Raw genomic sequence first — 27,121 nt, 5'->3', positions numbered from 1 at the left:
GAATGTTACTTGGGATAGCACTGGATCAAAAGTACTTGAAGAAGATAATTATCTACTTTACTATGTGCTTTCCTAAAAGAATATCCAATATATGCTTATTTCAGCAAGGTAAGATATGGAAGGTCAGGCATAGTAGGAGGAGTGATGAGACTGATCTAAAGAAGTGGTGCAAATGTAGAAAATAATCGACTATAAATAAAAGACTCAACACTTGAGGTCTATATCTCCCATCCAGGAGGCTATAGATTATATCAGCCAGTGAATGGACCTATTGAGCCTGTTTATACTTACTGTGTACACTTAAGTCATATTTTCTGTCAGTCATTCCTGCTATATTCACAGCAACACACACATAACGGCCTGTGTCAGACACATGGACATTCTTCAGTTGAAGGATATGACCTTCATCCGTTACTTCCATTCCCCTTCCCTTAGTCAAAGGGCGGCCATCTTTCATCCAGGTCACTGTCGGTTGAGGAATACCCTCCACCTCACACTCTAAGGAAATGCTCTTCCCTCGAGTTACGATGATTTCAGTAGGGTGGCTGCCACTGTTGGCTATAGTTGGTCGAACTGGGGAAAAAAAAAGAAAAGAATAGGAAATGCTTGCCTTAAGTCTTATATAAGAATTTTCATCACGCAAAGTTAAATTCTTTTTTTTTTTTGAAAGAAAATGCTTTATTGTTTCTTGTGGTCATACAAGCAGTACAAATTTACAGCAAAACAAAAATCACAAAATTCAGAAAAGTATAAAGCTCACTCACCATGCTATAATCGAATATACCCACTGAAAACATTTAGGTCTTCATGAAACCAACCATTACAAAATGAAATTTAAGAAAACCTACTAAGCACAATAACATAAAAACAAATATCTAGGAATAATATGACAAAACATACTAAATTCATTTTTGATGTCAAAAAATTAGCTACTAAAGAAAAGACCCAGGACTAATAGACATGGCATTGCTGTACTGAGAGGTAGAATTCTCCAATGTACCTAAATGGGTTCATAACTAAAATAAAGCTATCAATATAGTAAGGAAAGAATACTGCATTAGCTACTTTCCCTGCTTTTGAGAAGTTATACAACTATTTGAATTATCATTTGTAGCTCTAACCCAGGGAAGTCTTCTAGTACTAATTTTAAAGTAGATATGATAGCCTAGCTCACGACCTAATGTCTGTTACCAATTCCTTTCTTCCCTTCACTAGAGGAGTTGGAAAAGCTGAGACTTTCTCAGCCTTCTTTGGAAATTGAGGTGACCCCAGGAATCACTGTAGACCTAAAAAGTCTAAATGGAAGTCTGCTGGCAGGGGTGAGGTGAGGGGGTGGGTTTGGGAAATTTTTTGCTCTCCTGCCAAAAGAGAAAGATACCATTCCTTTCCCTTCCCACACTGCCTTCAATGTGGACTTGATACTACCAATGCAGCAACCATCTTCAGATAACAAAGGAAGGACCAGGAGGATCCTAGATCTCCTGTTCTGGTAAGAGTAAGGTGCTGACCAACTCCAGTGACTGCCAGCCTCAGGCTTCTCATTATGTGAGAAAATAAACCTCTATTTGTTTAAGCCACTGATGGCCAGTGATTCTGTAACTTTATAGCTAAATTCACCTAGTGGATACTGATTCCAAGAAAGAAGATTAAACCAACTCAAATACACATGTGTGTGGGAAAGAAAATGGACCAGTGTTAATAATCCTGTGTTCCAGGGCCAATCCTGTCACATACAAGCCATGTGACCTCAGTTGGTCACAGAAACTTCTCTGGGCTTAAGTTTCCACATACTTTTTTTTTTTTTTTGCGGTACACGGGCCTCTCACTGTTGTGGCCTCTCCCGTTGTGGAGCACAGGCTCCGGACGCGCAGGCTCAGCGGCCATGGCTCATGGGCCCAGCCGCTCCGCGGCATGTGGGATCCTCCCGGACCGGGACATGAACCCGTGTCCCCTGCATCGGCAGGCGGACTCTCAACCACTGCACCACCAGGGAAGCCCTCCACATACATTTTGGAGGCAATATTTTTGTCTCATACCACAGCTATGCAAAGATTAAATGAGGTAATGTAAATATTTCAAATACTTTAAAATCTTATATAAATTAAATACTCTTTACAATGAGATATTTTTACATACTGTAAATGTACCCTATGGTACAATGCCATCTTCTCCATTCTGCACATACACTATCCTGCCCCCCAAAAGTTACAGCCACGTTGATACACCTGCCAGCAGCAAGCTGATGCAGATATTCAGCTGTACTGCTGAATAAATAACAGCTAGAAAGAAGTCATTACTCTTTATTATGTCAGCACAATTAAAATTTGTGGGTCTTATGAAAGGTATAGTTGTCCCTGGGTATCCATAGGGGACTGGTTCCAGGACACCCTAAAATACCCAAATGCTCAAGTCCATTCTATATAAAATGGCATAGTATTTGCATATAAGCTATGTACATCCTCCCTTATACTTTAAATCATCACTAGATTAGTTATAATACTTAATACAATGTAAATACTGTGTAAACAGTTGTAAATACAATGTAAATGCTATGTAAACAGTTGCCTGGTGCGTGGAAATTCAATTTTTGCTTTTTGTAACTTTTTGGATTTTTTAAAAATATTTTTCAATCTGCAGTTGGTTGAATCCATGGATGCAGAATCCGTGGATATGTACGGCCAATTCCATACTATAACCATACTACTTTGAATGACTCTCAAAGATATGAAGAAAAAGTAAAAGGGAAGGATGGAGAGGTTTTTAAAAAAAAATTGTGCCAAAGCCTGGCTAACTAATAACTTACTGTAAACTTGCAGATTGTAGTCTTTCTTTGCTGCTCCAGCAACATTTGATGCCACACATGTATAGAGCCCTGCATCAGATTCTTCTGCAACTGAAATCTGCAACTGCCTGCCTCCAGATAAAGTTCTGACCCGCCCTGCAGAATCAGCCAGCACTGGGGAACCTGCAAAGAAAACCAAGTGGCAGAATGTGAAGCATAAATGTAAGGTGTTTTGTGTATATACTCTAATGAGTATATATACGTATATATTTACTTCCTAGTTCACATACTTAAAAGGCAGAGGACACTGTATAATAATCTAGGCAAAAAGGAGGAGGAGGAAGATGAAGAGAAGACTATCTTCTGCAAATTTTTCTTTCAATCAATATTGCATTTAAAAGAAAACATACTTAGTAAAACAAACAAAATAAAATCTTTAAGTAAAACAAGAATTATTTTTTAGATCAGCTAAAAATTTAGATGATCTGATACTTAATGGAAACAGATATTTGTTGATGAATAACTAAAAATCGGTTCAACTGCAGAATTCAATCTTAACGTACATTACAAAACTGTCACAAATACAGCAAAAATGTTTGCTTTAAAAAACAAGAAAAATTTTAAACCTATTTTAAAGAAGAAAGAAATAGTTCGTTGAATGGTGGATTCTTGATCATTATAGCTGCCCTACCATGCATTTGATTAAAAAAGAATTAATGGAGAAAATTGATTTCTTCTTGGGAGCAGTGAGTCTCAAAACCGACAATTTTCAGGTTGATATTGTAGAAATACTGCATATGGCGCATTTAACACAAAGCAATTCTGCTGTCTGGTATTTTTGCGTGCAAACCTTAAGAAAGTTTGTTGGCATGTTTCTCAAACAAAATATAAATTGACTTAATATTTATATTTAATTTTATAAATGTCAAAGGATGAAAACTGACCTTTCTTCTTCCAAATGAGATTTGGGGGTGGAATACCACTTGATTCACACAATAGACTAATAAGATGCCCTTCAATGACTGTAAGTTGAGCAAGTTCATCAGAACCATAAATATTCGGTGGTACTGAAAGATTAAAAAAAGGAAAAATACTATTTTACACTCAAAACTAAAATTTCCCTAACACTTTGCATGTAAAAATAAAAAAGGTTCCCACTCCAATGGTACATGTAAATAATTTAGCACTTGAGGTTGACCTATCAACACCACATTAAAAGTCAACTGTAAGACCTAGAATAAATACCTAATAGCAGACTTCCCATTTTCACAGATAGAAACTTAATTATCAAAATACTCAGAGTGATATAAAAAGGAGATACAGTCTAGATATTTAGACATCTTGCACCAAAAGAAATGAAGACACTTAGCAAATTTAAATTTAACCCAGCCATTGTGCCTCTCCAGCTTTGATATCTCAGATGTTGAACAGAATAGAAAGACATCAGGCATATAACATATAGTAAAGAACAGAGGTAAGGAATTTGATCTGAGGAACAGACATGCTACCTATCCTAGATTGCACACTCTGCATCCCCCCACTGATCTCCAGCTTCTGCTTGGAACTCTCAAAGTGAATTCTGACTACCCACACTTTACTCAAAGAGGCTGAGTCTGCATTTGCTGGTTGAACTCTCCCTTGGGACACTTTTCTGGCTGCAGTATTATCACGTGATAGATGCTTATCCTCCCAAGCTCCTGGGAGGTGAGGAGTGGGAGAATCCTCCTCACCGCCAATGCTGCTTCCAGCCATTGTTCAAGCACCCCCATGAAAGTCACTATTCTTTTGAGGCTCATGTCACCCATTTACTTCTTTTTTTCTTATCACCATCTGTGAACCCGTCATTCTCTTTCCATTCACTGAACAATTTGGTACTTGTTTTTATCCTTTCTCTTTATATGAAGACCTGCCACATTCTGTATGAACTCAATATCCACACGTCTAAACACCTGGCTACTCAGTTCCTTGATCTGCTCATCCTGTTCTCCAACAGAGGCCATACTCTTTTCACCATCTAGAACACTTCTCCTATTAATTTATAAATTTAGGCCATTTTCTGACAACTGCTCTATCCTTATAGCTCTTTCACTCAACTATTCCCAATTCTCAGTTCAATGACCTAATTGAATCTCAAGTCCTTAAACCTCTCAGAAGCCTCCCAACCTAGCTGCTTACTCTTTTATTTACCAACTTCACTATCCAACTTAGATTTCATGATCAGTAATTTCAGCTAGTCCTCTGCCAATATTTTCAACTGCCCGGCACCATTGCTCTTCCTATTTGGCAATACCCTTAACTTGGGATGAATCCTATGGTTCACTCTGTCATCACCTATCCCACAGATGAAAATTCTACAGAAGAAAATGACAACTACACAAATTGCCACCACTATAAATTCATGATCTCCAGCCCAAACTCCACCTCCTCTACTCCAATGGCTTCCATTAATACAAATACTTGCAAATCTGTACCTGTAATGCAGATACTCTCTGAGATCTGGACTTTTATATCTGACTACTTAACATCTCATCTTGGATGCCTTTGAGGCACTGTCAAACTCAACTTGCCCCAAACTGAACTCAGTAACCAGTGTCATTGTCTTTCTTCTTAAGCTCTCTATGCCTACATGTGGCATAGTACCTAGAACACAGAGTCACTCTATAAATGATTTTTGAGGTCTCGACTTTCACTCCCCTATCATTCATTCTCACATTGACTGCGACCTGCTTTCCTCTTTAAGAGGCATTGGTCTACTCACAGTTGTAAAGTACACTTTGTATTTTATGTCTCATTTGGCTTCTCTGCAATGTGCCATTATTCATTCGTTCATTCACTCATCTATCTAACCACGTCCAACTTATTTGTTGTCCGTGTTCTTCTTCTGGGAACACCATTGTCCCTTAGTTTCCATGACACAAGCTTTACCCAGTTTTCCTCCTCCCTCTTTGACTGCTCCTTCTCAGTTTCCCATTTGGGGGTCTCTTTTTCTGTCTCCCTTCTTATGTGATAGGTGAGGGTCATTCTATACAGTACTCTTTTGTACACATTCTTCTTATTCTCGCTAAGGGATCTCAACTACTACGTATACACTCATGTCCCTAACCTCACATTTTTAGCTGTTATCTCTTTCTCCTGAGCTATAGGCTCATAATTCTGATGGCATAGAGGACAGCTTCACATGAATAGTCTTCAGGTATCTCTAATACAGCATTTTAAAAATGAATTCTTCATCTCACTTTCTAATTGATCACTCCAAATTTTTCTTTCTCTTTTCTTTTTTTTTTCCAACCTTTACTTGATAAGACTTAGCTCACTGTTGTCCATATTGGGAGTTATACCAATATTTTCCCCATTTGAAAGAAATGAGAAGAGAAAGGAAAGAAAGGAAATATGAAGGGAGAAAAAGGATAGAAGGAGGTAGGAACAGAAGTGAATGATACATAACAAATATATAGTGAATATAAAGGTACTGCATAGTAAACTCTGTCATTTAAAAGTAAATCCTTTTACAGGTGAATGATAATACTTCTTACAATTTTCCTCAAGATTTTTAAAAATGATAATAATGATTTATAATCAACAAGTCATTTTATACATAAAATATTTATTCTCTATTGGAATTAGATTACTTCCTCTACCTATTTTTATTTTAAAATGTGTTTTTGAATTAACTTTTATAATCAAAGGTAAATTTCAGGTTATTATCTCAAAAATTAAAAAGTTTAAACAAATACAATCAAAATTAAGAGAGCTTAATACGTTATAAATGAATTTAAAGAAGTACTTAAAATAAAGGTGAATATGTAGGAAATGGGAACACTTTTGAACATAGTGTAACAACTACAGTGATATAAAAGTTGTGACTATTCCTAAGAATTATCTTGATTAGTAAGAGTAAAACTTCAAACAAGAATAGCTTTGCACATTCGTCAGCGGAGTAATCCCATCTCCCACCCACAAGTGCATGTGTCCTCTTTCTCTCACACAAATATAATTCACATACACAATTTAGCCTTTTGACTTATTTTCAATTGACCAACACACTCTCTGTTCATGGAGAACACTCAATCATTAGAGGATCTCAGTTGTAGAAGCTAAAAGGCATATTAATCAGGCAGGAGAGCAGAACTGTTCTACATCAAAGTTACAGTGACCAACATGTTTAGGTTCAAGAAATCTGTCTAGTTGCTCTTGAATTAATTATATAAGCTGATATTCAGGACAGTTTAGCATCATTTAAACATATTAATTAGTGTCCATGTCTGTATTATGATCAATTTTAGTTACGTGGTTGTTTATTTTAAGAACTGACACAAAGAATCAAAGATCAAACCACAAGCTGTATCATTTGCTTTACAATCAGGGGCTGATCCCACTTACCCCAAATGTTGACATTATAGTTTTTCTCAGTTTTTCCAGCAACATTTGTTGCCTCACAAGTGTAACGACCACTATCTTGAACCTGAGCATCTTCAATCTGAAAACAAAATCATGCTTTGAAACCACAGTTTCTATTTTGTAAGTAATTGGGGCTTTTCTATTAATGTTATTTGTGATCTCTGATTTTTCATTTGTGTTCTGAAGGTTTTCAAACATATAAAAAATAGAGGGAACAGTAAAATGGATGGCTATATGCCCATCACCCATATTCAACACTTATCAAGATTCAGCAATTCTTTTATGTCATACCTTATTTGAATCTCATTAATTCTACTGGTTGAAGGTCTAGAAAGGCCTTTTAAATATGATTCAGATAAAATAACAAAAAAGTCACAATTAATTTCTGAATATGTTATTCAGGGCTTTAAATATACAATCTTTGCATGCCCAGGTCCTTGTTCAGTAAAATAATACCCATACTATTAATTTATTATGTCTTCTCCTATATTGGGTTTGTAAGCTTCTTCAAGCCACGTATTATACTCAATTAGTCTCAATCTCCTAATACCCAGTTTGGTGCTTGGTAGATAACTGAATACCAGTAAATACTTTCCATATATTTATCTGCAACATACATTAATACTCATTTATCATTTATTCATAGACCTTTCAGCAGTTATTGAGAATCCTGTACCAGGTACTATAGGTAAAAGATACAAAGAAGTATGGTGTGATATATGATTTCTGACTTGAGTTTTCAATCCAGTTGAGAATATAATGTATGTGAACATAAAAAAAGAGTTTAATAATAAACAAGGTATAAATAAGAATATAAGATAATCTAAGAGGTACAACAAACAGTATATAATTGCTGAAAGCTTTGAAATCAATTGCTAAAACATTCAAAAGAGAATCATTAGAGTTGGAGTTATCATTAAAAGTATTTAGTACAGCAGGGGTACACTAGAAGTTTTCATTTCCATGAGGTCTTCGCCCTATGTTCCTTCCTATGGACCCACACATTCCAGGGTGCCTGGCTAGCCTCAGTGGTGGAGACTCAGTGGATCCTAGGATTTCTTCACCATCACCTCTCTCCTGGCTTCCCAACTCTATTGGGATCCGTGCTCTGAAGAAATGAACTTCTCTACTCACTAAAATTTGCTAGGAGAGTTCTAATCACGTATAGCTCTCCCCTAGCAGTGCTGGGACCTGTGGTTTGTACAATCGTCTCCCTCTATCATTCAGTCAGAGCTGAGGTTTGACAATTCTACCAGCTGCCTTCTTGAACTCTGGGGTCTGCCTCTGAGAAGGGGCAGTGCTTTTTGCTTTTTTTTTTTGCTTTTTTTCCCCCTATATAGCTCAATTGACTTATCCTACTTTCCTCCATCAGTGACTCCGGCCTTTCCTTCCTCACCGGCTCCATCGTTACAGGATCATAATTACGAACGACTCCATCCTCTTGCCTCCAATATACACTTTCACCTCCCTCTCACTCTCTCCTATACTTCTATCCTCCTTGTGTAAGCGTCTTAGTTTCCTTTGTGTTGAAAATCATTATCCATTTCCCAAGACTCTCCTTGTTTGACAGTAATAATAGTCCTTTAACTAGAAACTATGTGGTTAGCAGCATGGATTCTGAAGCTATACTCCTGTATTCAAATCCCATTTCTGCCTCTTAGTAACCGTAGGCAGATTACTTAGCCATTCTTTCAATTCTAAATACGGTTATTGAGGATTTTATAAATACTCCAATGGCCTGTTGGCTTCCTGAGTCCTAATTCCTTAAGTTGGCTTTCAATGTTAGCTCTTATTTCGCTTAAATCAACGTAGTCCACCTTATTTCCAAAATTCATTTTGTTAAATTGTTTCAGTCACACTAGCTTACTTGCTTCCCGTAATCAGGCCTTTTGTTCTATCTACCCATAAAAAGCCAAGTAGCTTTCCAAGACTTTTCTGGACAACCACAGCCTCACGTTTTGCTATCTTTCCCAAATGTACTGTCTATATCATCCACTTGGTAATTAACTTAGAGACTTGGAGCACTCACTGCATTTTTCATGAGCTGTTAAATTTTCATATACTTATGCAAAATTGGAAGACATTTTGCATAAATGTGTCATACTTTTTTGCATCCCTATGCAGAGCACCTAGAATGGGTATTCGCTGATTGGCTGAACGACTGAAGATGATGCACTCCTTAGAATATTTCTATAATATTTTCCTAGAAGTATTTTTGAATGGCTTCTGGCTACAAACATGAATTGACAGTTAAGTATAATATTTAAACCTTACTAAGCATAAAACTGAAAAATATTACAAACCTCATTAATAAAAGGGTTCCTAGAATTTTATAAGATGAAATTAGTAGAATACTTGTAAAGTTTAATAGCGGTACTATTTTAATGGTGATACCAAAGCCATGAGCTTAGGAATAATATAAGAAGCAATAAATGAATCTATAGGCTTACCTTTAACACACTTCCATTTTCAGTGACACTGAGGCCTGGTTTCTTCAGCAAGGGGTGGCCGTCTTTTAACCAGGTCAGAGTCGGTGGGGGAATTGCATCACTTTGACATAGTAACTCCACAGCTTGGCTAATGAGGATAGAGACGTTCTGTTCTTCTCCCATAATATTTGGTGCAACTAAGTGAAAGATGGGTTTTCCCTCAGGATAAAAGAGGCCAGCATACTGCTTATCTTTACTAATCATCAGGACATATACTGAATCATTTTATTAGTTCTTTTTAGATGTAGGAGCACAGTAATTCTAACATACCCTCTGCACATCATTTCGTTCAGAATCAAGTGTTCATAAATCACTGATTAACGTGTTCCTGTTGAACAGAAATAGTTTTTTCACTAACTTTTCATGTAAAAAAGTTTTAGAACTGGAAGTTCTCACCAAGTGCCCACTTAAGAAACTTCTTGAACTAGATGTCACCACTTAAGATTTTCAAAGCATTAAACCACTCATGAAATATTTTGGAAATAACAATGAATTAAAGGCAAACACATTTTTGATGTTTATTTTTGCAAAAGAAAATAAATTTCATAAATACAGAGGCAAAATAAAAAAATAGAGTTGAAAGAGATCATCCTGTCCCACCTCAGAGTTTGCAAAACATAAGATGGTTGACAGATAAGAGCTTATTTGAAATAATATGACTAATTGGTGGCAAAACTAGGAGTCTTCTGACTTGCAGTTTAGAGCTCATTTTGGTTTTTCACGGTGCCTTGTCAGTTTTCTATGGAATAAAGACCATGTGGGATAAATGATACATTAAAGACCAAACTAAAACAGTGACCAGCTGTACAGCATACAACTACATAAAAAGAAGAAATGAGTTGAAATTTTGATGAGATTAAAATTAGAATTCCCTGGCTATAAGGCTTGTCAGATCGTGAAATATGTTCTTGGAGAAGTTTAAGGAACCGCATTCCCTTGGGTGTATTAAAAAATAGAGTAAACAATCATTTGTCTCAGATGGTCGAGGTACAGCCCTGCCAAGAATTAGACGGTGGGCTCCATAAGCTCTCAAGGACTCTTTCAGGCTTATATTTATAATAATTCAAAATCATGAACTAATGATAAAATCAGGCCTGTTATAAAAGGGCCACTCCAAAAAAGCACAGAGGGGAATTTCCTCAGCCATTTCTCGCTAAATCCCATAACTATTTAGGATTGTAGGAAACATACCATATTTGTAGTTTTTTTGGTTTTGTTTTTTTTTTTTACAAGAAAGGTTAAGTTTCATTGAAATGAATCCTAAAGGATTTTCCAAATGCTTTGGTAGAAATAAGATTTTTGTGGTAAGGAACATTATGATAGTCCATTGGCCATTGTTTCCAGCCTGGTACTGTTGCATGTGGCAAAATGACAATGAACGCAGGGTACTCAAGCTAGTCCCTATAGCTTAAGGGGCTATAACCAGGAGGTTATATAATCGTGTTCTATAACCAGGAGGTTTCTCTGCTACCATGTCTTTTACACAGGGAAAGGCATTTGAACTAGAGGGTATTTCTTATGCTGTTTCTGGATGCAGGACTTGTGTTAAACCCAAAGGAAATGAGGCTAACAAAAGAAACTCCATGCACAATGGTTGGAACAGATCAGTGGAACTTTTGGGCAGAGATCTGTGATGCCCGTCCTGCTAAATTTAACAGCACACAGACATGTGGCTTTCCAAAAGCCTAAAGTAATCTACGGGTGACAGAAAAGAGTGGGATTGTTTTTAACATGTGAGACAACAGATAAAAGATATACAACTAGTCTGTTTGAGATGAAAACTTCTATTATCTCAGCAAAATCAGCACAATGAGTGCCATCTTCTAAGATATTATGAAGAAAAGATATATTCACCAGTCTTAGCATAGAGAGTCCTAAATACAACTTCACAGTTGGAAATAATTTCAGGTTAAGTCTGTCCTCTGTGGATAAAAATGTACCACAACTATATAAAATATGTTTATCTCAGATTATTTGTAGAATTTACAAAAGAGCATGGATTCTTTATGACTGCTTGTAGACGTAAAAGTCAGAAACAATTCAAGAAAGCAGAATGCTAATTTATTTCCAAATATTTTTCCTTCAATTACTTTTCTTTAAGCTAAATGAGTTGAATCAAGCTCAATTTTTTTCAATTGAGAGGAAAAATACAAAAACAGTAGAGTAGGGCTTCCCTGGTGGCACAGTGGTTGAGAGTCCGCCTGCCGATGCAGGGGACGCGGGTTCGTGCCCCGGTCCGGGAAGATCCCATATGCCGCGGAGCGGCTGGGCCCGTGAGCCATGGCCGCTGAGCCTGCGCGTCCGGAGCCTGTGCTCCGCAACGGGAGAGGCCACAGCAGTGAGAGGCCCGCGTACGGCAAAAAAAAAAAGAAAGAAAAAAAAAAAGAGTATTTGTTTCTTAAAGAACATAAATTAAAGCAAATCTAATTACAGTCAAGGATATATATTACCTCAGCACAACTATTTTTTTCTGCCCTGTCTTTCATTTCCAACTTTTTGTTTAGTCTGAGAAGAGAACAAGCTTCTGCCGTTTAGATCCTCAGCTTCCTTAGATGTCATCCCTATTCTGCTTTGCAGTCATGTTGCTTAGGAAGGGGTGTGTTGTGTCTGTTTCTCATCCTACGTATTATACTTGTGAAATGTAATTACACAAGTCAGAATTGCCACAGGGTTATGCCTGTTAAAACACTGGGCAGTGTGTGATCTCTAAGAAAGTTCTCAGGGCTTCAGTTTAAAGATAAGGTACTACAGGAATCCAAAGCATTTAAAAACTCTATCCTCATGTTTCAGCACCTAAGAGTATGGTGATGCATACTCCAAATTGATACCAGGGAGAAACAGTTTTAATGAACTACTCTTGTAATTGTAGGGAGAGCTATGTTACACAGTGTCTGCTCCTCCTACACCACCACACTCTACCATGTAAATCTGACGGGGACTTACCTCTGAGGCTGCAGAATCATCATGCACCAAATAGATCCAAGATTGCCAAGGTTACTATCACAAATTTAGGAATATAATATAGGGACATAATACGAATAGTAGAGCATAGACCGGAAGCTAATTTCACATTAAAAACCTGTTTTAATCCGGCACTTCTTTGACATTCAAAATATATACACACAGCAAGTTACTAAACACATACGCACATTCTAAAACATACGCATGGGCTGGCTACTAAACACATACGCACCTTCTAAAACATACGCATGGGCTGGCTAGCCACTTGACTTTTATAACAGAGGGAAGATTCTGGTTTTCAGACTAAAAAGGTAGTATGGGGGTACTTAATAAATGATAAAAAGTAGTGACGCACATCTTCATAACTCCTGAAAAATATCAACTCTCTATCACCTCCCAGGTCCACTTTTGACACTAACCAGTGCAGAAATGGAAGCAGCCAATCCCAGATTTTCAGGGCTGACTAAAACCCAGTGAATACCGATGTTTGCTTGCTCATCTGCTTGCTTGTTCATGATTGAAGGAGCTGTTGTGTCACATACTTAGATTGATGCATCATTCTCTAAGGATAGTTTAGATTGGAAACATTCCAGTTCTTCATAAAGCATAAAAGTGACCCATTAAGGGAAGGAGTTAGATTCCTTGCAGTTAGGTACTTTAGACCCTCTGTTATCTCAGACACAGAGCACCAGCTGAAGGCTAGATACAGACCCATGCCAACTGCAGAAGCAACAAAAAAGAGGGATGCATAACGAGCCTTGGGTAATTTACTGATGCCAACTGGGATTTTTTAGCTTAATTAGAGATGCATGGCATCCATGTTGAAACAAGGGGCCTTTTTATTAAAAAATTTGGACTTATCATGTAAGTTATTTGTGATGATTACATTTGTTTTGGCAAACTCAAAAAGGGAAGTCAATCCACATGGCCTGGAGGTAAAAAAAAAAAAAAAAAAAAAAAGTAATATATTTTGAACAGGAGTAAATTATTTGGAAGTGAGGTAGGACTTAGAAGAGAAGGCTTGCATTAAACAGGTACTCTTTGAGGACTACAGAACACATCCATTATTCCAGGAACCAAGAATATAATGCAAGTAAAACCCTGAAAAAGTTCTAAATGCAAAGGTATACTAAAATGTGGAATGACAAGTGTAATCTATGAATGGAGGCCATTGAGGCCCCAACTTTGTTCCAGGGGCCTCTTGGTGTGATGGAATCAGACCTTTCCTTTTGTACCTTACAGCTGCATCATAGGTAGGAAGAAAAAATACTTGAATTTTGCTTAAGTTTATGTTTAGTTTAACTTTTGCTTCTCAAATATCCTTTAATTCATAGACATAGTACTGACTATAAAATATGCTGATTATACATATAATTGAAAAGTAAGAAAATCCAGGCTTCGAGTAGAACAGATCAAGAGAGCTACTTGAACAGAGCCTTGCTTTAGGGAGAAGAATGTCTTCCAAACTGCGAAGATCTCTCCATAGTCATGTTCTTCAGAGTGCTCCATAAAAACAACACCCTACATGCTGGATGTATGCATCTTTATTTCTCAGAACTTCAATAAAGGAAAATCAAAGTCAAATATGAGGCAGAAAGGGTGACTCTGATTTAATTAACCTTGTAATATTTTGATAATTTCTATTGTTCACAGCTCTTTATTGTCAAAAACTTTCTTAACTTCCTCAATGACATTAGGACTTAAACACAGCTATATCAGAGCAGAAGTAATTATTAAAATGTCTCACCATATACTCTGAGGTCAATGTCCCTTTGTTTCTCCCCAGCAGCATTTACTGCCACACAGGTGTATCTCCCCGTATCACTGATTTGCGCGCTGGTCAAGGCTAGGATGCGGCCCCCAGACAGAACCTGTTGATGAATAGAAAGCTAAATAACCAACATATCTCCTGAGAATTGTAGGTGTAAACATACTTTTTCAATTATTTTCTGAGATTGATCAACTGAACATTTGCCTCTAGAAGGATTTCTACTTGGATGTTTTAAAGAGGGCAAGCATCATTTAATCCCCTTCTCATCTTATCTGTGGAGGACGACAGAGGCTAGAACCAAACTTGGTAATAACCACTGAACACAACTCTCTACATACAGGATCAAGTGAAGATCCAACTTTATCAATACTTACTACAGAAAGAGAAAAAGCCACCAGGGGAGAAAGACAAGAAGAAGTGGGAGTAAGAGGAGCTAATCCTCCTCTTAATTTTTCTTTGAGAGAAAAAGTAAGAAGGTAAAATTAACAGCATGGTAGCAGTCAAATAAATTAATTAGTCACATTCATTGTCCTTTTATCCCACTGATGTAGTTGTACCTTTAATATTGACATGGACTCTGGATAGTCTATGATCCCAAATTCTGCAAGCAATGGATTTTCAAGAAAAGCTCAAGAAGTAGAATGGTGGAGTAACTATGCTCTCTGCTAAGCAAAGCAAAATTGAAGTACACTTTCAATGAGATATATGTGTTCCCGTATTTTAAATTTTGAGTCAGTGCAATGTACTTAAATTTTTTTGTCAGACTCAAATTTCACTTCTCATAACGTTGCCTTTATAATTTTTCTTTATATGATGTTTTAGTAGAAGTAAATACACTCTGTGTAAATATTTACTCTGAAGTAAATATTCTGATTATTTCCAGACATTTAAATATAACGTCTACCAAAAAATTCCTGTTTTTATTGTTGATGAACATTTTTTTGCATAGGGTATCTTTTATGGTGGTTGCAGAGAGTTGGGGGGGAAGTAGGAAGTATATAAAACAATGGTCAAAATATAGCACTACATATGAGATAAGGGAACTCTTAGATATACTGAGCTTTTAATGAATTGTTTAGAAATCACAACTGTGTGCCCATGGTATTTATGGATGTATATGTGTACAAGTTTGGATAACATTTGTGAATCCTTGCTCTCCAAATCCCTTTAATAGTTTTACTTGTTTATACTTCCTGTATTGAATAATTAGATGGTAGATTTCACTTAAGGAATGACAGAGAGTACCTGTATCCCATTAGTGAAACTAGCGACAGGGCTCCCATCTTTCAACCAGGTCAGACTTGGGGCAGGGATACCTCTGGCTTCACATTCTAACCTCACCAGGTTATTAACTACCACTGCCACCATGTTATTGCTGCCAGAAATTGATGGGGGCACTGAAAAGGAATAAAAAAATAAATAAAATTAAGATATGTTAACATCATGGAATATTACATCTCAAAATAATAAAACTGTATGTTGTGTCCACAGTAATGTTTTACATTTTTATTTCTTGATTTCCAGGCTTTGTGTGTATCTGTGTGTGTTTCCTTACACTGTATCTACTCTAGTATGTTAACTATGAACTCCTCTTAAAAGCATTATTAGAGAAAATAACTTGGAAACATTTCTTGAACTAAAACCTATGATTCTGACAGACAATATTTACAAACAGGGCCAACGTCATTAGCTGATAAGACTGTTGATGACTATTTGCAGCAATTCATCTAAAGAAAACTTAAGTTCAATAGCATGTGAAAATAGAGCATTTAATGGGAATCAGAAAATATAAACGCTTATCAGTTTTAGAATACTGCATTCTTAAGTAAAGATGACAATAACACATTCTGTTAAATATTTACACTAGAATTTTATAGATGCACTTAATCATTTTGAATGCTTCTTCACTCCAGGATGAATCTAGGAGAAGTAGCACTAACCATGGACCTGTAGACTATAAAATAACTCTGTAGCTCCAGCTGAGTTGATGGCCACACATTTATATATGCCAGCATCTGTGATCTGGGCGCTTTCGATATTGATGATCTGTCCTCTGTTCAAGAAAGTCATGCTACTGGAACCTAACAGTGGACGATTATCTTTGTACCATGTAATAGCTGCAAGGGGAAGAGGACAGAAACCCATCTTTTTAAAACTTTTCATTTAAAAGCTCAATACACACACTAAATCGAAGCTTAACTACAACAGTAACAATTGCTTTATTCTTATGCTTATCATCTTAGTTTAATCTGTTTAATTATCTCTCTAGGGTTGATTTTTAGGAGGAGGTAAACTTTAGAAAAACATGAATAGCCAAGCCAATATAAGAGTCCTGAAGTGAACTTATAAAAATAATATTCTTTACATTATCTCTAATGTATTAGGTTGGCCAAAAAGTTCATTTGGGTTTTTCCATACAATCTTACAGAAAAACCTGAACGAATTTTTTGGCCAATCCAATATCAGTATTTGTTTGATAGCAAACTTTTAACCGATTCTATTTCTTTTGGTGTAGTATATATTCCTCTCATCTATAAAATTTTGTTTATGCATCTAATCAAAACCAAACACTATATATACTATTAGCCTCAAAATTTTTATATTATTATTGATTAGTATGAATAACTTACTGGTGATGAAAATCAACAAAATAATAGTCTCATCAAATGAATGATTTATAAAGATAATCAACTGAGACTAGATAAAAATATATTTTTCAACAAAAATTTATATACAATACCATTGTGGGTTCTGTGGTCATAGTAAGGACAGTAAGATAATTATTCACATATTTCTACATTGTTTAAATGAGTAAATTATTTCATGTAGTTAAAAGCAATGAAAATTCAAAAATATCATCCACCTAATGATATCCTTAACAATATTTTACCCTTGAAATATATTCTATAATATTTCCCTTATTAGTAATTACTATATTATGCTTATAAACAGATTTAGCAATTCGCAGAAATCTTAAAATGTTAATAAGCTACAGAGTCCACAAACACACCTACCAGGTGAGGGATTTCCAGTTGCCTTACACTCCAGCTGTATGGGGTTGTTCACTACCACGGTCTCATTCAGCATCTTCCCTGCATCCTCCAGACTGGGTGGTTCTGTAAGAAGCCCAAACAGATAATTAGCAAACACAAATAGAATATTTAAACTGAAATTGTTTGCTCACTGGGAATTGTCATTTCTTTCCTTCTTTCTTTCACTTATATACAATGATATATTTGGAATAAAACTAAAGTAGACTATTAAGTAGTACTGAAGAACAGGATGGAAAAAGATGTTAATAGGTTTTCTGGATCATCCATTTCTCTATGCCTAGACAGGAAAAGCCTTAGAACTGTAGATTAGTAGAGAAGTAAAAGAAAGCTAAAGGAGTATTTTTTTTAATTCCAATAAATCTGACTGGTCTGATGATGAATTGCCTTTACCAAGAAGTAATCTAACACATTTGAACTCTTTCAGGGAAGGACATGGGTATTCCTCAAAATATCTGACTTTACCTTAGTACAGTACTATCGTAAACCATTTCAGAGGGATTAAAATCATTTTTTGTTTGTTTATTAGAGTTTTTTCTTTTGATATGAAAGTTACAATTAAATTGTTAGTAAAATAAAACAGAAAACTACATTTTCAACTTTAAATAATCACAGATAATGCTGCTCTATTTTTAATGTATTTATAAAGTAGGAATTCAGAAAGTCTAAGAGGCATAGTGTAAAAGTAATGACAACTTGGAACAGCAATGCTCTACATCTTCTGTCTCAAGGAGTGTAGGAGGGATGCCAGGAGAAAAACAAAATTACAAGTAAACTAGAGATCTTACCTTACTTGGAAAAGATGCTACAGATATGTTAGCTTTAAGGTTTATATAAAAATACATTTTAAAGATTTGCTAAATTTAACTTATCCAATGCATGAGAGCCCCTGACCTCTGCCTCATATACAATTAAACAATTGACCCATTAATCTAGCAAAAACAGAGAAAGGGGAAAGGAGAAAAGGGAACAAGAAAAATTACAAGAACTAAACAAGATGGCAGAAATAAAATCAAATATATAAATCAAGAGCATAAATGTGAATTAGTTCATTTTCTTGGTCAATAGAGAAATATTTAACACTATTTGAGGGTTAACAGTATTTTTTAAAATTAAAAAGCACAAGTAAAACAATTGCAAAAATACTGACAATAAAGAGCTGGACAAAGGTATACCAGAACAACAAGTGTGATATCAATTTCTGACATACTGTTATACAAGACAAAAATAATGCTTTCTATTGACTGAACTGTTACAATTCAGAAAGAATCCACTATAATGATAATGCTTTATGCACTGAATAAAAAAGCAAAAATCGTGAAATAGCAGAGAAAATTTGAAAAACTGAAAAGTACTATATTTTAGTACACCTTTCTTAGAAATTGACTATGCAGTGAAACAAAACATAAAGTTACAAATAATTTGAGAACTAAAATTACCCATCCATACTGTATGTGTGTATATATAATACATATAATATACACATACACATATGTATTTGTGTATTTACGGTTAACAAAGAATACATATTATTTTCAAATGCCAACAGAATATTTTCAAAACAGACTATATATTAGGCCATAAAAAAGTCAATAAAGCATTTATAACCATAATTTAATAAAACCATAATAAAAAAAACAGAACTCAGTAATAAAATATAAAGTTCTCTACATGGAGAAAAAATTTATTAAAAAGGAAATCAAGACAGAAGTATAGAAGTAGAAAAAATAAATTAGAATGAGATTGATTAAAAACTAAAACCTATGGAATGTCACTAAACAGTAAGTACTCAAAAAAAATCTTAAAGCCCTAATTAATATATTAAAAACTAAGAAATAATGAAAATAAATGTTCCAATCATTCAACTCAGATTCCAGAAAAAGACCAATAAAATAAGGCAAAGAAGTCAGGAATAAAGAAATAATAAAAATAAAAGCAGAAGACTACACCAAAGAAAACAAACAAGCAAAAGAAATAACAAAAGAAGACAATAAAACTCAAAGCTGCTTTCTGACAAGTTTAAAATAAAGTCTGTCCTCAAAAGTAGATGTTCTTGTGAGTCATATTTATTTTCTTGGAAGTTGTTCCTAAAGACAAAGCCTAGACTCCACTCCTCCTTCATACCTGTAGTTCCTTTGTATCCATCTAATGCAATGTATTAACCCCTCCTGCTTGAAATGCCTAGAATGTTTCTGTTTTCTGCACTAAATTCTGATTTATGATACGGTATTTAAGGACAAAAGACCTTTAAATATGGCTATCTGACTTTTCCAACTGGAAAGGAAAAATAATTAGTCCATGGCGCCTTCTTTCAAAACAGTTATTTAAATACTAACTTGAAGCCTTCTGGACGAAAGTGATCACTGAAGGCTTTGACAGACTATGTAGCAGCTGCAATAAAACAACATGGTAAGAATAAGAAATAAAAGAGCTGTGGAGTGGGCTGGCTATTTTTCATTCCACTAAAGGACTGAAAGAAAAAAAGATTAGATGTCAGCAAGAATGGCAGAGTAAAGACTGAAAATACATGCCTCCATTAAAAAACAAAAAAGAACACTGGAAAAATTATCAAAACCAACTTTTTCACAACTCTGGAAATTAAACAAAGGCTTGCAATAATTAAAAAAGTGATTATTCAAGAAAAACAGCAAAATCTAATTAAGAACAGCGAGGTTTATGACATTTTACCTCACTCTATTCCCATCACTCTCTCCCTACCTCAGCAGTAAGGCTGAAAGCAAAGAGCTCTGCAACCACAGTGAAAAAAGCAGCCAAGTAGAAAGTGGATAGTAGAATGCGTTTGGGTTCCTGGAAGGAGCTTCAAGAGGGCCGAGGAGTAGGACGTGGAGATCAACTTCCTCCCCACAAATACATCAAAAATACACCTACATGTGGACTAACTCCTACAGAACACTTCCTGAACGCTAGCAGAAGCCCTCAGACTTCCCAAAAGGCAAGAAACTCACCACGTACATGGCTGTGTGGCTGACAGTCTTGGTGCTCCAGCTGGGTGTCAGGCCTGAGCCTCTAAGGTGGGAGAGCTGAGTTCAGGACATTGGACCACCAGAGACCTCCCAGCCCCACATAATATCAATCAGTGAGAGGTCTTCCAGAGATCTCCATCTCAATGCTAAGACCCAGCACCACTCAATGACCAGCAAGCTCCAGTGCTGGACACCCTATGCCAAACAACTAGCAAGACAGGAACACAACCCCAGCCATTAGCAGACAGGCTGCCTAAAATCGTAATAAGCACACAGACACCCCAAAACACACCACTGGATGTGGTCCTACTCACGAGACAGATAAGATCCAGCCTCATCCAACAGAACACAAGAACCAATCCCCTCCACCAAGGAAGCCTACAAAACGTGCCAAACCAACGATATCCACGGGGGACAGACACCAAAAACAAAGGGGAACTAGGACCCTGCAGCCTGTGAAAAGGAGACCACAAACACAGTAAGTTAAGCAAAATGAGAAGACAGAGAAATAAGCAGCAGATAAAGGAACAAGGTAAAAACCCACTAGTCCAAACAAACGAAGAGGAAATAGGCAGTCTACCTGAAAAAGAATTCAGAGTAATGATAGTAAAGATGATCCAAAATCTTGGAAATAGAATGGAGATAACACAAGAAACGTTTAACAAGGACCTAGAAGAATAAAGAGCAAACAAACAATGATGAACAACACAATAAATGAAATTTAAAATTCTCTAGAAGGAATCAATAGCAGAACAAATGAGGCAGAAGAACAGACAAGTAACCTGGAAGATAAAATAGAGCAAATACCTACTGCAGGGCAGAATAAAGAAAAAACAATGAAAAGAACTGAGGACAGGCTCAGAGACCTCTGGGACAACATTAAACACACCAATGTTCGAATTATAGGGGTCTGAGAAGAAGAAGAGAAAAAGAAAAGGACTGAGAAAATAGTTGAAGAGATTATAGTTGAAAAATTCCCTAACATGGGAAAGGAAATAGTTAATCAAGTCCAGGAAGCACAGAGAGTCCCATACAGGATAAATCTAAGGAGAAACACGCCAAGACACATATTAATCAAACTAATAAAAATTAAATACAAAGAAAAAATATTAAAAGCAGCAAGGGAAAAGCAACAAATAATATACAAGGGAATCCCCATAAGGTTAACAGCTGATCTTTCAGCAGAAACACTGAAAGCCAGAAGGGAGTGGCAGGACATATTTAAAGTGATGAAGGAGGAAAAACCTACAACCAAGATTACTCTACCCAGCAAGGATCTCATTCAGATTTGATGGAGAACTTAAAACCTCTACAGACAAGCAAAAGCTAAGAGAATTCAGCACCACCAAACCAGCTATACAACACATGCTAAATGAACTTCTCTAGGCAGGAAACATAAGAGAAGGAAAAGACCTATAAAAACAAACCCAAAACAATTAAGAAAATGGTAATAGGAACATACATATCAATAATTACCATAAATGTAAATGGATTAAATGCTCCAACCAAAAGACAAAGACTGGCTGAATGGATACAAAAACAAAACATGTATATATGTTGTCTACAAGAGACCCACTTCAGACCTAGGGACACATACAGACTGAAAGGGAGGGGATGGAAAAAGATATTCCATGCAAAAGGAAATCAAAAGAAAGCTGGAGTAGCAATTCTCATACCAGACAATACACTTTAAAAATAAAGACTATTACAAGAGACAAAGAAGGACACTACATAATGATCAAGGGATCATTCCAAGAAGAAGATATAACAATTGTAAATATTTATGCACCTGACATAGGAGCACCTCAGTACATAAGGCAAATGCTAACAGCCATAAAAGGGGAAATCGACAGTAGGGGACTTTAACACCACACTTTCACCAATGGACAGATCATCCAAAATGAAAATAAATAAGGAAATACAAGCTTTAAATGACACATTAAACAAGATGGACTTAATTGATATTTATAGGACATTCCATCCAAAAACAACTGAATACACTTTCTTCTCAAGTGCTCATGGAACATTTTCCAGGATAGATCATATCTTGGGTCACAAATCAAGCCTTGGTAAATTTAAGAAAATTGAAATCATATTAATTATCTTTACTGACCAAAATGCTATGAGAGTAAATACCAATTACAGGAAAAAACTGTATAAAATACAAACATAAGGAGGCTAAAGAATGTGCTCCTAAATAACAAAGAGATCACTGAAGAAATCAAAGAAGAAATAAAAAAATACATAGAAACAAATGACATGAAAACACGATGACCCAAAACCTATGGGATGCAGCAAAAGAAGTTCTAAGAGGGAACTTTATAGCAATACAATCCTACCACAAGAAACAAGAAAAATCTCAAATAAACAACCTAACTTTACACCTAAAGCAATTAAAGAAAGAAGAACAGAAAAACCCCAAAGTTAGCAGAAGGAAAGAAATCATAAAGATCAGATCAGAAATAAATGAAAAAGAAAAGGAAATGATAGCAAAGATCAATAAAACTAAAAGCTGGTTCTTTGAGAAGATAAACAAAACTGAAAAACCATTAGCTAGACTCACCAAAAGGAAAAGGGAGAAAACTCAAATCAACAGAATTAGAAATGAAAAAGAAGTAACAACTGACACTGCAGAAACACAAAGGATCATGAGAGGTTTCTACAGCAACTATATGCCGATAAAATGGACAACCTGGAAGAAAGGGACACATTCTTAGAAAAGCGCAACCTTCCAAGATTGAACTAGGAAGAAATAGAAAATATAAACAGACCAATCACAGCACAGAAATTGAGAGTGTGATTAACAATCTTCCAACAAACAGAAGTCCAGAACCAGATGGCTTCACAGGCAAATTCTATCAAACATTTAGAGAAGAGCTAACACCCATCCTTCTCAAACTCTTCCAAAATATAGCAGAGGGAGGAACACTCCCAACCTCATTCTACAAGGCCACCATCACCCTGATACCAAAACTAAAGATGTCACAAAAAAAGAAAACTACAGGCCAATATCACTGATGAAGATAGATGAAAAAATCCTCAACAAAATACTAGCAAACAGAATCCAACAGCATATTAAAAGGATCATACACCATGATCAAGTGGGGTTTATTCCAGGAATGCAAGGATTCTTCAATATACGCACATCAATGTGATACACCATATTAACAAACTGAAGGAAAAAAACCATATGATCATCTCAATAGGTGCAGAAAAAGCTTTTGACAAAATTCAACACCCATTTATGATAAAAACCCTGCAAAAAGTAGGCATAGAGGGAACTTTCCTCAACATAATAAAGGCCATGTATGACAAACCCACAGCCAACATCGTCCTCAGTGGTGAAAAACTGAAACCATTTCCTCTTAAATCAGGAGCAAGACAATAATGCCCACTCTCACCACTATTATTCAACATAGTTTTGGAAGTTTTAGCCACCGCAATCAGAGTAGAAAAAGAAATAAATGAATCCAAATCAGAAAAGAAGAAGTAAAGCTGTCACTGTTTGCAGATGACATGATATTCTCCATACAAAATCCTAAAGATGCTACCAGAAAACTACAGAAAAACACACTTTGACATCAACCACAGCAAGATCTTTTTTGACCCACCTCCTAGAGTAACTGGAATAAAAGCAAAAATAAACAAATGGGACCTAATGAAAGTTAAAAGCTTTTGCACAGCAAAGGAAACTAGAAACAAGATGAAAAGACAACCCTCAGAATGGGAGAAAATATTTGCAAATGAGTCAACAGACAAAGGATTAATCTCCAAAATATATAAACAGCTCATGGAGCTCAATATTAAAAAAACAAATAACCCAATCCAAAAATGGGCAGAAGACCTAAATAGACATTTCTCCAAAGGAAACATACAGACGGCCAAGAGGCACATGAAAAGCTGCTCAACATCACTAATTATTAGAGAAATGCAAATCAAAAGTACAGTGAGGGATCACCTCACACTGGTTAGAATGGGCATCATCAGAAAATCTACAAACAAAAAATGCTGGACAGGTTGTGGAGAAAAGGAAACCCTCTTACACTGTTAGAGGGAATGTAAATTGATACAGCTACTATGGAGAAGAGTATGGACTTTCCTTAAAAAACTAAAAATGGAATTACCATGTGACCCAGCAATCCCACTACTGGGCATATACCCAAAGAAAGCTATAATTCAAAAAGACACATGCACCCCAATGTTCATTGCAGCACTATTTACAATAGCCAGATCATGGCAGCAACCTAAATGCCCATCGACAGACAAATGGATAAAGAAGATGTGGTACATATATACAATGGGATATTACTCAGCCATAAAGAGGAACGAAATTGGGTCATTTGTAGAGATGTGGATGGACCCAGAGAGTGTCATACAGAGTGAAGTAAGTCAGATAAAGAAAAACAAATATCATATATTAATGCATATACATGGAATCTAAAAAGAAGTTACAGATGAACCAGATTATAAAGCAGAAATAGAGACACAGATGTAGGGAACAAACTTATGGACACCAAGGAGTGAAAGCAGGGATGGGTGGTGGGATAAGTTGGGCAATTGCATTTGACATATATACACTAATATGTATAAAATAGATAACTAATAAGAACCTGCCATATAAAAAATAAAGAAATAAAATAAAACTCAAAAAAAAAAAAAGAGCATGGATAGGGACTTCCCTGGTAGCATAGTGGTTAAGAATCCGCCTGTCAATTCAGGGGACACAGGTTTGAGCCCTGGTCCAGGAAGATCCCGCATGCCGCAGAGCAACTAAGCCTGTGAGCCACAACTACTAAGCCTGCACTCTGGAACCCACGAGCCACAACTACTGAGCCTGAGTGCCACAACTACTGAAGCCTGTGCACCTATAACCCGTGCTCTGCAACAACAGAAGCCACTGCAACGAGAAGCCCATGCACCGCAATGAAGAGTAGCCCCCGTTCATCACACCTAGATAAAGCTCGCACGCAGCGACTAAGACCCAACACAGCCAAAATAAATAAATAAATTAATTAATTAATTACTTTAAAAAAAGAGCACTGGTAGAGGTAACTAATACTAAAGACAGTAAAACTATATATTTTGCATATAACATTTTTTTCTCCCCTCTGAATTGAAATACAATAGCATAAAGCAATTATAAATATGTATTGATAGGCACATGATGAGTAAAGGTGTAACTTTTAAAGGAGGGGAAAGGGAAGGGACCTATATAGTAGCAAAGTTTTTTATGCTATTGAAATTAAATTAGTATTAATCCAAATTATAACATTATTAATTAAGACGCTAATTGTAATACTCAGGGCAACCACTAAAAATGAACTCAAAAATTACGTTAAATGTAAATGTAAATGAGCTATTAAGCAAATCACAGAAATGATATAGAAACCTTTTTTTAAGTGGGTGTTAGCAGATGTTAGCCAAGCAAATACTTTAAAATAATAAAATTAAATTAAGGGTGCTCTACTAATGTTTTAACCAGACAGCTAATACAGACTCAAGATGGTTCCTGGCCAACAGTAAAGACAGCAGGACTTTAGACATATTTGTTAAGATGTTGGTACAGTGAGAAGTGCCAGAAGCCAAATATGTGTTTGGCTGAAACAGTCATTAAGCTACTACTTACAGATGATGACTAGAAACCAGACACCAGGCTAAATTTTTCATGTCTAGTCTTGCATGTAGTCCTCAGAACAACTTCCCTGATTATGGTATTATCTTCATCCTTCCCATTTTACAGATGAGAAAATGGGGCTTTTAAAAAGTTAACATCTAAGCCCACTGTCCTCCAGATATTACTTCAGGGTATAGGAGCCTAAATCCAGACCTTTTAACCACAACATTCTACTTCTGGGCACTTCACTTGGTTGCTTTTAGCTAGGAAATAATTAAGTGCAGATGAAATGAATGCTTGAGCCATTAGACCCCAAATAATCATTTGTTTGTGGAAACATCTGTCTCACTTGGCAAATATCTGAGGTTTAAATATAATTTCATAGTTTGGTCTAGAGAATTAGAACTTCCAGAATTATGAAACTTTGATCATCAAAAGGACCACCTACTGAGAGCCTCAGCCTTTTATAATTGACAGAACTCCGCCTGGAAGACACAGGGGATCATGAGACTATTCCCCTTCTCATGATCATGACTTCATCTTCTAGTCCAGGAGACCATGCACCCTTACTCCACCTTCTGGAAACACTTTTTTCCATGTTTGAGAAGAATGGAAGCCTCTACAATCTTTTTTATAGGAAAGCAAAATACTAAACAATCTGAAAGCTGAGTTTCTTTGATTAAATAAATTGATAAATGAACTAAATTAAATAAGAGTTGCTTCCCTAGATTTTTCAATGTCCCTCAATATATAGCACCAGAATTAGATACAACACTTTGGAAGCATTCAGAGAGCAAGAATATAAGAGGGCTACTGTAAGCTTCTATTACTGACTTCTAAGGTTGATTAGCTTTATTATGAAATTGAATGATCAAAGCTACAGTAATTGGAGAGAGCCATTAATACCTCAAGTATTTCAATGTGTGGTATCTTTAAGCCATTCTATCTCTATTCTTATGCAATTTTTCAAGTCAGGTTAACTTGTCATTTTAACCTCTGAGGTCTTTTTGAAATCTATCAACCCTTAGAAATTCCTACACCTTGTTTAACAACTCCAGTTCTCACCGAAATT

At 36.0% G+C, this 27,121-nt stretch overlaps 1 protein-coding gene across 1 annotated transcript in view; it reads right to left on the bottom strand.

The window, feature by feature from the left end:
* HMCN1 (hemicentin 1) overlaps positions 1 to 27,121 on the bottom strand; it is a 519,438-nt gene that overhangs the window by 192,042 nt on the left and 300,275 nt on the right. The window contains exons 37-45 of the mRNA XM_060035358.1: positions 17,416 to 17,517; positions 16,342 to 16,518; positions 15,647 to 15,798; positions 14,378 to 14,501; positions 9,631 to 9,806; positions 7,163 to 7,259; positions 3,727 to 3,849; positions 2,804 to 2,965; positions 292 to 573 (exon numbers count right to left, since the gene is read on the bottom strand). Of these exons, the coding sequence (XP_059891341.1) occupies positions 292 to 573; positions 2,804 to 2,965; positions 3,727 to 3,849; positions 7,163 to 7,259; positions 9,631 to 9,806; positions 14,378 to 14,501; positions 15,647 to 15,798; positions 16,342 to 16,518; positions 17,416 to 17,517 (1,395 nt within the window). The remainder of the gene's footprint in view (positions 1 to 291; positions 574 to 2,803; positions 2,966 to 3,726; positions 3,850 to 7,162; positions 7,260 to 9,630; positions 9,807 to 14,377; positions 14,502 to 15,646; positions 15,799 to 16,341; positions 16,519 to 17,415; positions 17,518 to 27,121) is intronic.

This window comes from Delphinus delphis, chromosome 1 (assembly GCF_949987515.2).
Source record: "Delphinus delphis chromosome 1, mDelDel1.2, whole genome shotgun sequence".
NCBI classification, from domain to species: Eukaryota; Metazoa; Chordata; class Mammalia; order Artiodactyla; family Delphinidae; genus Delphinus; species Delphinus delphis.
This window is presented reverse-complemented; position numbering and strand designations above follow the sequence as displayed.